General features: G+C 48.5%; 1 protein-coding gene across 1 annotated transcript in view; it reads left to right on the forward strand.

The window, feature by feature from the left end:
* LOC133359199 (adhesion G protein-coupled receptor L2-like) overlaps positions 1-12,049 on the forward strand; it is a 203,544-nt gene that overhangs the window by 130,591 nt on the left and 60,904 nt on the right. The window contains 3 exon segments of the mRNA XM_061577626.1: positions 1,097-1,111; positions 4,563-4,834; positions 11,033-11,600. Coding sequence (XP_061433610.1) covers positions 1,097-1,111; positions 4,563-4,834; positions 11,033-11,600 — 855 coding nt within the window.

The raw sequence follows: 12,049 nt of genomic DNA on the forward strand, positions 1-12,049 counted from the left end.
GAGATTTGACGTGAATTAATAACTCGTGGATTTTTTTGCCTCAAGCCCAAAATGAATGATCTAGAAGCAAATTTTGATTTAAAGCTTTCGTGACTGCAGGGATTCATATTCTTGGTTCTTTCGGTAAAGTCACGTAGAAGGGAAATGATAAAATAATAAAAATATAAAACAATAAAAAATTCTCACGACGTTTCGACTGCAACACAAGCAATCGTCATCAGGTGATGATAAATTTTTATTGTTTAATATTTTTACTATTTTATTATTTCCCTTCTACGTGACTTTACCGAAAGAATCAAAAATATGATCTAGAAACAGTTACACATTTGTTAATCCTGGAAATGTTTAATACAAATCACGTGCTTAAACCGAACAAATATGTGCTCTGGTTTCATCCAAAATCCACGTGATCACCTCTACAGTACAGTATTTGCAGCACCTTAACAACAGTAGGCGGAGTTTGATTAATTGTGATTTGCATGGCTCCGCTGTCCACTTAGTGGGCCGAGTCTTCTGCGTGGGAGCTGAAAGGTGTTTGCACCGAGCACGCGCATCGATCGTCCGCCTTCGTTATAAATCGAAAGAGCAACTGGATGACTCCGCCGCTTTCTGACAAATTGGTATTGCTTCGATTAAGGGGCGTCAATTCGCAAAAAGGAAAGCGGGCTCATTGAAGCAAAAATTCCGTCTTTAGGATTTTTCCAAATCGTTTAAGTGAGTAGCGTTGTCTTTTTGTGTGCAGTTTTGTAATGAAACGAGATCAATACATTTTGGACTAGAAATGTTCGTTTTGTTCATTATCAAACTCGATTTTCTTCACTTTAAAGTAATCGATGCCTGCGTTAGTGGCTTTTGGCGCAGAGATCCGCGGAAAATGGTTATATTTTTTTGGGATTCTCCGCGATTTCGAATGATCCGCGGCCGTCATTAGCGCGGACAAATGGAGAGTCTACCGTTACGAGCGTTGTCTGCGCTGCGCCCCGTCCCGTCTGTATGCATTTGTCTTCTCAATCCATGTTTTAATCCTCCCTTTGTCTCTCGCTTCACCGCCTTTTTCCTTCCCTCCTCCCCTAAAAAAAAAATCGCGCTCGCGAAGGGCTGGAGCAAAAAGGTAGCGTCACGGCGCGCGCGTACGTGGCGATCGCGACACTTCTCCCCCCCCCCCCCTTCCGTGGGAAGTTAAGCGGTGCTACGACGTTCGACGGTTCAGAATCTTTACTTCGACTTGGAGGGAGAGGAATCCGACGAGCTTACGGGAGGGGGGGCGAGTTGACGGCAGCAAAACGACGCAGCAACGAAAAAGACGACAGGAGAGCAAAATGGAGAAAATGCAAGTCACGAAATATCAATAAGTAATGCGCTCTTGAAATTACGTCAGTCCGATTTATCAAGATTGGGGCAAGGCGGCAAGCAGGCGGCAAAAACGGTCCCAGACCACACCAAGATAACGCCGCATAGTAGCCCCTCGATGCAATGGCACGTTGAACTATCGACACGCAGGCAGTGATCAAAGTTACAAATCACAATGTGACTCTGTATCCAGACGGCCGTTTGAGTCGTTGTGGTCTGCAGTGGGGGTAGGAGAGAGGGTGCGGATGAGAGAAGGCAGCAAAAGGCTGCAAATTGGGAGCTAGTGCATCATGGGACCTCCTTCGCCAGTACCAAAATATACTAATAGGGTTTCATCTTCTTGGTTCTTTCGGTAAAGTCACGTAGAAGGGAAGTGATAAAATAATAAAAATAAAACATAATAAAATCAAATAATTCTCACGACGTTTCGGCTACAACGCAAGCAGCCGTCTTCAGGTGAAGAATGAGACACTGCCAAGCTTATATATAAGCGCCTAGCTTGGCAGTGTCTCATTCTTCACCTGAAGACGGCTGCTTGCGTTGTAGCCGAAACGTCGTGAGAATTATTTGATTTTATTATGTTTTATTTTTATTATTTTATCACTTCCCTTCTACGTGACTTTACCGAAAGAACCAAGAAGATGAATCCCTGCAGTCACGAAAGCTTTAAATCGAAAAATACTAATAGGGCTTTTCCCATTTTTTCTGGCAACAAAACTGACACCTTTTGCAAGGAATCATGCTTACATTAACCACAATACTTGCAGTCAAATGCAAACAAAAAACAATACTCTGATAATTTATGGACCAATCAGTTTCAAAGACAATGCATAAATTATCAGAGTATTGTTTTTTGTTTGCATTTGACTGCAAGTATTGTGGTTAATGTAAGCATGATTCCTTGCAAAAGGTGTCAGTTGTGTTGCCAGAAACAAGGGGAAAAACCCCTATTAGTATGGGAGCTAGTTGTTAATAATGTTCATATATATTCTACAAACGTGTCGGCGTTAAGGGTGCAGTTAGCTGCTCATGCGATTGGCTCGGGTGAGGCCCGGATGTTGCCGACACTCGAAATGGTTGTCATGGGAACACACTGGCAGTGAGAAGGGCCTGCAGTTATGTCCTAAAGTAAATTATTTCGTTGCGTTTTTACCGCCGCAATTCATCTCGCGAAAATTCCATTTGTTAATGGATGCGATCTCTACATTTTAATCATTGGAAAAAAAAAAAACCTTGGTTTTTTTCTTTAGGCTGCGTTACGTGCCGCTTCTTGCCTAGATTTCCTAACTGATTCAGGGGGTCGGGAGGAGTGGGGGGAGCCCTTTGGGCTGCGCTGCCAAGGCAAGCAAGGGGGGGGCTGGTGAAGGGAGTGTTGAAGGCTCAGGCTTGTCTACTTGAGTATCACAATTGATACAACGCACTGTACTACCCATCGTGTAATGACTACGACGCAATCAAAGTGTCCCCATGATTTGCGTCGGTATCGCGAAGTCGAAGCATCCGAGTTGCCGATGTTCAAGTTAATTTATTAGGTATAGCCCTGTGAGCCATACGGCTCTTGAATCGGGTGCAACCGCAACAAACAAAAAACTAAAACATGAACAAAAAAAACATCTTAAAGTGAATGTGACTAAGTGTGGTCAAGGTTTGCCGAAAGGGAATTTCGTAGGCCGCAACGAATTTCCAGGCAACGAAACACTGCACCGCTAAACTTCTCCACGTTGACGATTTCCTTGTTGCGTGCATGAGAGTTCATGGGCCTGCTTGGACGTGCATGGAAAAAAAGACACACCCGTGCCAACGAACTGCTGTGTGACGTTCCTCATTGTGATCCCCGGAGAGGGTTATTGTGCAAGGCCTGCAGCTAATCTGGCTGTGACGGTCCCACCTGATGACGGAGACTTGTGTTGCCTCCGAAACGTCGTGAATTTTATTGTTTTATTTTTATAAATTTTAATTTCATTTTTTACCTACGTGACTTTACCGAAAGAACTAAGAGTATGAATCCTTGCAGTCACAAAAGCTTCAAATCTAGAAGTTATTGTGCACTTTGCACCCAGGTTAACGACCGCTACAGTCAACCCGTACAATAATCTGGCGAGATTCTTGCGATGATTATAAGATCATCGTGCCGTCCGTCGTGGCTAAATGTGCTTCGATCGCGATTCTCGTTGCTCTCGCAGCATTTTTCCCGTGTCTTTTATGTCCCGCGAAAGTAACAATTGCAGTTACGCAGGTTGTAAATAAATACTTATTATAACATCGAATCAACGCTTTCCAAACAGTTTTCGGCGTTAATTGACAGCACGGCGATTGTGTGACATCGTCATTGCCATGGTTCGTGTAATTGTTGACCGCATTTCTGGCGTAACTGACATGAGCATTATAGACTGCATCGATTACAACATAAATAACATGCCAAATACGAGTACTACAACGTTATTGGGAAATCGTCCTGTCGTCAAGTTTGATGTTGTATCGTGAAAAAATATTGTGCGGCAATCCCGGTAACAACACCTTCAGTTGAAATTCGTTTAGGCTAGGCCTCGGTGCATCCTGGGAAACCCCACAATCCTCTGCATGCCCACTGTTTCCGTGCAAAAGCTGAATTGCCTGTGTTCGCGACGGTTTCATTTCACCCAAGTATTTAATCGACGCGCGACGATGAATCTGTCGATTTATGCCACACACTAAGCTCACGATGCACATACCACACGTGTATGTTTAAGAAACATGATCGTTTCTGGTAGACGGTCGGCTTCATCAGGCTCTGCTGCGACGCAGACGGCACCTATATACGCCCATCAGTACACGCACGCAAACGGTGGCGAGATGTTAACTACCTCGCCTGGTATACAGGAGGTCGTGGGTTCGATCCCAACCCTGACGACTGTTGCTGTATACTTGGAGGCTTGCGTGTTCTGCCCCGTGGTTGTGTGGAGTTCTCTCCGGGCCCTCCGGTTTTTCCCTCCACATTTAGAATCGATGTCACGCGTTTAGAGTATTTGGATGCTGCTGTACATTTCCACGTTATAAGTCACTTTCGTTGAGCTATAATTTGCGCGGCCAGGTTGCTTCCGCAAAAGAGTAACATAGCTTAGTGGGCCTTACCTGCTAAAATATAGTTTTACGTTTAGAGTACATCAACCAGGGAGCGAACGCGAATCCCTGACCCGACCGTTCGTTCGTCTGTCCCTCGTTCCCCGTGGCAGTCTTTCTGTGCCCGGGCAGCGTCCGCCTCGTTGGCGAGGCCTTGCACCTCCTGGAGGCGGAGCAGCAGGCCGGCTCGTGGTGCCGCGACCCGCTGCAGGCCACCGACAAGGTGTACTTCATGCCGTGGACGCCGTACCGCACCGACAGCCTCACCGAGTACGCATCCCTCCAGGACTTCCTGGCAGGGCGACCGCTCACCAACTACAAGCTGCCGCACCGCGTCGACGGAACGGGCTTCGTGGTGTACGACGGGGCCGTGTTCTTCAACAAGGTCGGTGCCCGGCGCGGGGGTTTTTTTTTTTGTCCGCGTGAGCAATAGTGGGACGACGACGATGATGATGATGACGACGACAACGACTACAACGATGATGATGATGACGACGATGACGATGATGACGACGATGACGATGATGACGACGACGACGATGATGATGATGACGATGATGATGATGACGATGATGATGATGATGATGACGGCAATGATGATGACGACGACGATGACGACGACGACGGCGATGATGACGACGACGGCGACGACGATGATGATGACGATGATGATGATGATGACGACGACAACGACTACAACGATGATGATGATGACGATGATGATGACGACGACGATGACGATGACAACGATGATGATGACGACGATGACGACCACGACGATGACGACAACGACGATGATGATGACGACGATGATGATGACGACAACCATGACAACGATGACGACAACGATGATGATGATGACGACGATGACGACGGCGATGATGATGACGATAGGGGGGGGCGGTAGGGGCGCCGCGGCGGAGAGATGTTAACCACCTCATTTAGAATCCATACACGTTTAGAGTAATTGGCTGCCACGTGATGAGCCACTTCGTTGAGCTATCATTTTACGTGGCCAGGTCGCTTCTGGAAAAGAGCTGCATGGCTCAGGAGGACCTTACCTGGTATGACTGAGCCGTGACGATGACGATAGGGGCCATGCGGGCGGTGCGGTGGAGAGATGTTCACTATCTTGCCCGGTATACAAGGGGACATGGATGAAACCACTTGGCAACGGTCGCCCTTCCCCCTACTGGCGGCGTATACTCGTCTGTGAAATGGCGCCTTCATTCGTGATGGACCCTGCGGTTCTCAGGAATGGCGCGAATACCAAATGTGTTGAATTATTAATCGTGTTCATTATCTGAAGTATAGGACAGTGGTGGGGAGAGAGCTTTTGCCTAACCGAGGGCCGGATAGAACTTTGATTGATCTTTCCGGGGAGGGCGCGCCCACACATACGTTGTTGACACTAAACTTTGATCAGGCGAGGGGGACTGTTGCAATGACAGGTGGAGAGATATTCTTGGTTCTTTCGGTAAAGTCACGTAGAAGGGAAATAATAAAATAATAAATATAAAACGTAATAAAATGAAATTCTCACGACGTTTCGGCCCTTCTACGTGACTTTACCGAAAGAACCAAGAATATGAATCCCTGCATTCACGAAAGCTTTAAATCGAAAAATGGTGTAGAGATGTTTACTACCTCGCCTGGTGTACAGGAGGTCATGGGTTCAATCCCGACCCTGACGCCTGCTTTATATTTGGAGTTTGCGTGTCTCTCCCCGTGGATTTTTCCCCGGGTCTTCCGTTCTTTTTTCCCTCCACGTTTAGGATCAACATCACGTGTTTCGAGCATTCGTCCACTGTACATTTCCACGTGATTAGGCCACTACATTGAGCTATCATTTGTGGCCAGGTCGCTTCTGAAAAAGAGCTATTTTTATAGGTTGTAGACTGAGCTCATAACTCCAGTAGACATTGCAGTTGCAGAATGAATGAACTGAGAAGAGAGAACCCTCCAGTTGTGAGCATACTAATATTACAACAACAACAACAACCACCATTCGCCACTAAGTGGCGGTGACGTCACCACGACGCTTGTGCCAGGCCATGTGCACCTTGAGGCCACGTGAAGTGTCGAACGCCCGCTGGCAGGAGGTCACGGGGCAGACCCAGCAGGTGCCACGGGTCGACAGACTGAGATGACCGAGATGACACAACAACAACCGCCATTCGCCACTAAGTGGCGGTGACATCACCACGACGCTTGTGCCAGGCCACGTGCACCTTGAAGCCACGTGAAGTGTCGAACGCCCGCTGGCAGGAGGTCACGGGGCAGACCCAGCAGGTGCCACGGGGTCGACAGACTGAGATGACCGAGATGACACAACAACAACCGCCATTCGCCACTAAGTGGCGGTGACATCACCACGACGCTTGTGCCAGGCCACGTGCACCTTGAAGCCACGTGAAGTGTCGAACGCCCGCTGGCAGGAGGTCACGGGGCAGACCCAGCAGGTGCCACGGGGTCGACTGACTGAGATGACCGAGATGACACACACAAACAGACAGGGTGTCTCAAAAAAATGTTAACACTTACATGGGACTATCGTTTTTAATGGAAAAGGAACGGATAATAATGCACTGTAACATGATAACAAAAGTATGTTAATAGCTTCAAAAAGTCAAAGAGTCTGCATGACTTTAATCTTCTCCAGGTGATCTCCAGAGCCCAGAGGCACATTTCTTGTAGTTTTGTTGCAAAGTTCTCAGAAGTGTTAACATTTGACTATATAATAATTTCTTAACAAATGTATTGTTACGCAGTTTTCCAACGATCAATCAAATTTACGAGGGTGATACCACGCAAATGCAATCCTCGGCCAATAACAAAGTAACGAAATATTCGTAACGTACAAAAAAAATTACCTATTTCGTCACGCTTCATTCAAATAACAACAACAACAACTGTCAGAATGCTGCGCGCCTACCCATCGCCGCGTAGCCCGAGGTGAGAAGACGATCGTTTAGCCCAGGGTTCGTCGTCGTACGACAAGTCGAACGATGTGCTTTTAATCCCCAGAGGCAGCTGGGATTTGAAGCCACGTTGCAGAGAGGCGGGACCAAAATTGAATTGTGAGGGATTAATCCTTTTTTTAAATCCTTTATATTTAGTTCGCTTGCTTGCTTAGGACTGTGCAAATCTTTCGATCGTTTTTTAACCCACTTCCCGTGATCCAATCGAGCTGACATTTTGCACACAGACTCGTTGTGCGTGACAATGTATTTTCGTGAAAAAAAATTCCAAAATTTTACACTGTTTAGGGAAAAAAAATAATAATTACCAATTGTTTAATGCTGCCAGACAATCATCTGACCCATAGGTGGCAGCCATCTCAAGCCAGAGGACGAGAGGACTCTAGCCGCCCCGATGCCACGCGTATAAAGGATTTATAGTGAAAAACGTTGTTTTTACGGGTTAATGTTTCTTCCTCGCACAGTCATCGTCGGCGGCGAAGGCTTGAGGTTTCTCGCGAACGTCAATCAATTCTAATTGATTACAACGACGAATCGGTTCCTCGGCTTATTCCCCCCCGCCCCCCACCCCCCGCTGCCGTCTCTCTCAGAACTCGACGCACAGAGTCACTTTCGCAGGATTTACCTTTTCGGAAATTGAGGAATTGACGGCAAAATTTAGGACGCTTTAATTTCCCGTGGGCTCCTCGCATTTGGAAAAAAGAAATTTGCCGCCGACAGCAGTTAGTAAAATAAAATATTGTTTTAGGTGAGGGTGATAATTGCACGGTTGCCTCGCAAATGCATTTTTAATTAACTCGTTTTAACAAAAATTGTCTCCCCCCCCCCCCCCTCATTTCCGAGCAGCTAATTTTCGCGACAGGAATAGGTTTGGAGCGCTTTTATGGAAACGCGAGTCGATAACGGAATTTGGCTTACCGGTGTGCCTCAGTTCGAAGAGATCTTAATCTGTGTGCGCGCGCGCGTGTACACAGGACACGTCGGGTTATTATATTTATTTTAACAAATCACATACACGTGTGTAATCCGAAAAGGAAGAGGAAAAAACAGATGTTAATAATGCTAATAAATAAAATGTTAAGTTAAAGAATCAACAATGACAATGTTTTGATGCCAGTGGTAAACATAAGCATGATAACCCCACGTGTCCTGACTTACGGTGCAAAAGAAGTTCAACGTGCATACGTACATCGCCTTCCTACGACGGGATGGGTCACAAATGGGTGACGCGGTGGCTAGGAGATGTTAACTACCTCGCCTGGTGTGTACAGGGTCGTCGTGGTTTCGATCCCGACCCTGACGTGGATTTTTCTCCGTCGACCTGCGGTTTTTCCCTCCACGTTCATAGACACGCGTTGGGCGATCGTCTGTGGCCGGGTCGATTCTGAATAAGTATAACCCGTAAAAACAAAGTTTTTCACTATAAATCCTTTATATGCGTGGCGGCTAGAGTCCTCTCGTCCTCTGGCTTGAGATGGCTGCCACCTATGGGTCAGATGATTGTCTGCCAGTATTAAGCAATTGGTAATTAAATATTTAATTTGTTTTCCCTAAACAGTGTAAAATTTTGGAAAAAAATTTTCACGAACATTAATTGTCTCGCACAACGAGTCTGTGGGCAAAATGTCAGCTCGATTGGATCACGAGAAGTGGGTTAAGAAACGACCGAAAGATTTGCACGGTCGTAAGCAAGCAAGCAAGCACGCAAGCACGCAAGTGAACTTAATATAAAGGATTTAAAAATGAGCTACATGGCAGCTCGTGGTATAGAGTTTAAACGTTGCCAAATGACGAAGAAAATCTTCTTGGTTCTTTCGGTAAAGTCACGTAGAAGGGAAATAATAAAATAAAAAATAAAACATTATATTCTATTAGTTTATTATATTATTATTTTGTAATGTTTTATTTTTATTATTTTATTATTTCCCTTCTACGTGACTTTACCGAAAGAACCAAGAAGATGAATCCCTGCAGTCACGAAAGCTTTCAATCGAGACGAAGAAAATGTCGCGACAAATCTGAAAGCCGAGCGCAGGGGGCAGATACGCGATCGTGAATAACGCCGATGGACGGAAAAGAGGAGGATCCGTGTGGGTTCGAGAACACGTGCGTAGGATCGATGCGACGTGTGGGCCGTGAATGAGAGCAGGGCTGGCTTGGTCCGTATCGTGTCACCGCTAGAAGACCGCCAGCCCCAATGTACGACACTGGTGATGGACTGGCAGCCATAGGATGCGGAGTGCGTCCAAAGGGCACGGCCACCACGGAGATGAAGCGGCGATGAGATCGGTTGACTTGCGGGATTGAATTGGATTATGGCTAACGCTCCCACTCGCGCAAGACACTCACACGCTCGCTCACATACGCTCACTCACACACACACTCGCTCACACACACTCACTCACACACACATTCGCTCACACACTCACACACACACTCGCTCACACACACTCACACACACACTCACACACACGCTCACACATTCGCTCACACACACACACCGCACGCATGCTCACACACATACTCACGCTCACACACTCACACGCACACTCACTCACACGCTCACACACACTCTCGCTCACACACACACTCACACACTCGCTCACACACACTCTCACACACACACACACTCGCTCACACACTCACACACTCAGAAACTCACACTCAAACACCTTCACACCGTCACCTCCTCTCTCGCTCACACGCTGCGAGGAGCGCCCCCCCACGCACTTGACTTGTGCTCTTCAAAGACAAAGATCCCCCGTAAAGCCTTCGACGGACTGTTGGGGCAAGTGCTGTTAGCGAGCAGCACCTGTGATGGCGGGCGCAGTGCACGAGGGAGTGATGTGGCCAGAGCCATCACGCCCGGATCTCTCGCGCTCACACCTTCACCCACTCACCCACTCTCCCCACCCCTCTCTCTCACTCTCACCTTACCTCTCCACACCCGCCCCCTCTCCCTCCCTACCTTTGCCTCACATGCACACTCATCTCTCCCCACACGCACACACTCACTCACATCTCACACACTCACACACTCACTCACCACTCACTCCCTCACTCACACACTCACTCACCTCACACACACACTCACATCACCCCACACACTCACTCATCTCTCCCCACACGCACACACTCACTCACATCTCACACACACACACACTCACACACTCACTCACCACTCACACTCACTCCCTCACTCACTCACCTCACACACACACACTCACCTCACCCCACACGCACACACTCACTCACATCTCACACACACACTCACATCTCACACGCACTCACCTCACTCACCTCACACACTCACTCACATCTCACACACACACACACTCACACACTCACTCACCACTCACACTCACTCCCTCACTCACACACTCACTCACCTCACACACACACTCACCTCACCCCACACACTCACTCATCTCTCCCCACACGCACACACTCACTCACCTCACACACTCACTCACCGCTCCCTCACACACATTCACCTCACCGTCATATACACTCACCTCTCACTCACTCTCCCTCGCCTCTCCCCCCCCCACACACTCACCTAACATCTCCCCCCCCACCCTCTCCCCCGCGCGTGGTCGCAGGAGCGAACGCGCAACGTCGTCAAGTTCGACCTGCGCACGCGCGTCAAGAGCGGCGAGGCGTTCATCCCCAACGCCAACTACCACGACACGTCGCCCTACCGCTGGGGCGGCAAGTCCGACATCGACCTGGCGGCCGACGAGAACGGCCTCTGGGTCATCTACGCCACGGAGCAGAACAACGGGCGCGTGGTGGTGAGCCACTTCAACCCGTACACGCTGCGCGTCGAGGCCTCCTGGGAGACGGCCTACGACAAGCGCTCGGCCTCCAACGCGTTCATGGCGTGCGGCGTCCTCTACGTCCTGCGCTCGACCTACGAGGACGACGGCGACGGGGGGTCGGACTCCGTCGCCGCCGGAGGAGGAGGCGGTGGGGGGACGAGCGACCGCATCGACTACGTGTACGACACCAACTCGCAGCGGGAGGCACGCGTCTCCATCCCGTTCCCCAACCCGTACCAGTTCATCACGTCGGTGCAGTACAACCCGCGCGACGGGGCCCTCTACGTGTGGAACAACCACCACGTGCTGCGCTACACACTGCACTTTGGACCGCCGGATCCCACTGCAGGTGAGCGGTGGGGTGGTGGCGCGGATTTAGGGGAGTGGGGGGTAGTGGTGGAGCGATCGCGTAGTGGTTGGATTGGCCGTGTTCTGTCTACGTGACAACCCTTACTGGTCGGCTGTGTCGGGCGGTGGCGGGTTTTAACGACACGTTTATTTGCGCGCCTTTTGGCGTCATCTGGTCCAACACCATGTGAGACTAGGCTCTAAGGAAAGCTGTCTCGGGTGTGGACCAATCAAGTTCAAGTTCATTTATTAGGTATAGCCCTGTGAGCCATTCGGCTCTTGAATCGGGTGCAACCGCAACAAACAAAAACATGAACAAAAAACATCTTAAAGTGAATGTGACTGAGTGTAAACAGAAAATCCGAGAAAAGAAAGCAAAATATTGCAGAAAAAACACACCAACGCTGTGTGCAAAAATCCCAGTGGGATGCAAGTCAAACAACAACAACA

This window comes from Lethenteron reissneri, chromosome 64 (genome assembly GCF_015708825.2).
Source record: "Lethenteron reissneri isolate LAM-NWPU_2019-01 chromosome 64, ASM1570882v1, whole genome shotgun sequence".
Taxonomy (NCBI): Eukaryota; Metazoa; Chordata; class Hyperoartia; order Petromyzontiformes; family Petromyzontidae; genus Lethenteron; species Lethenteron reissneri.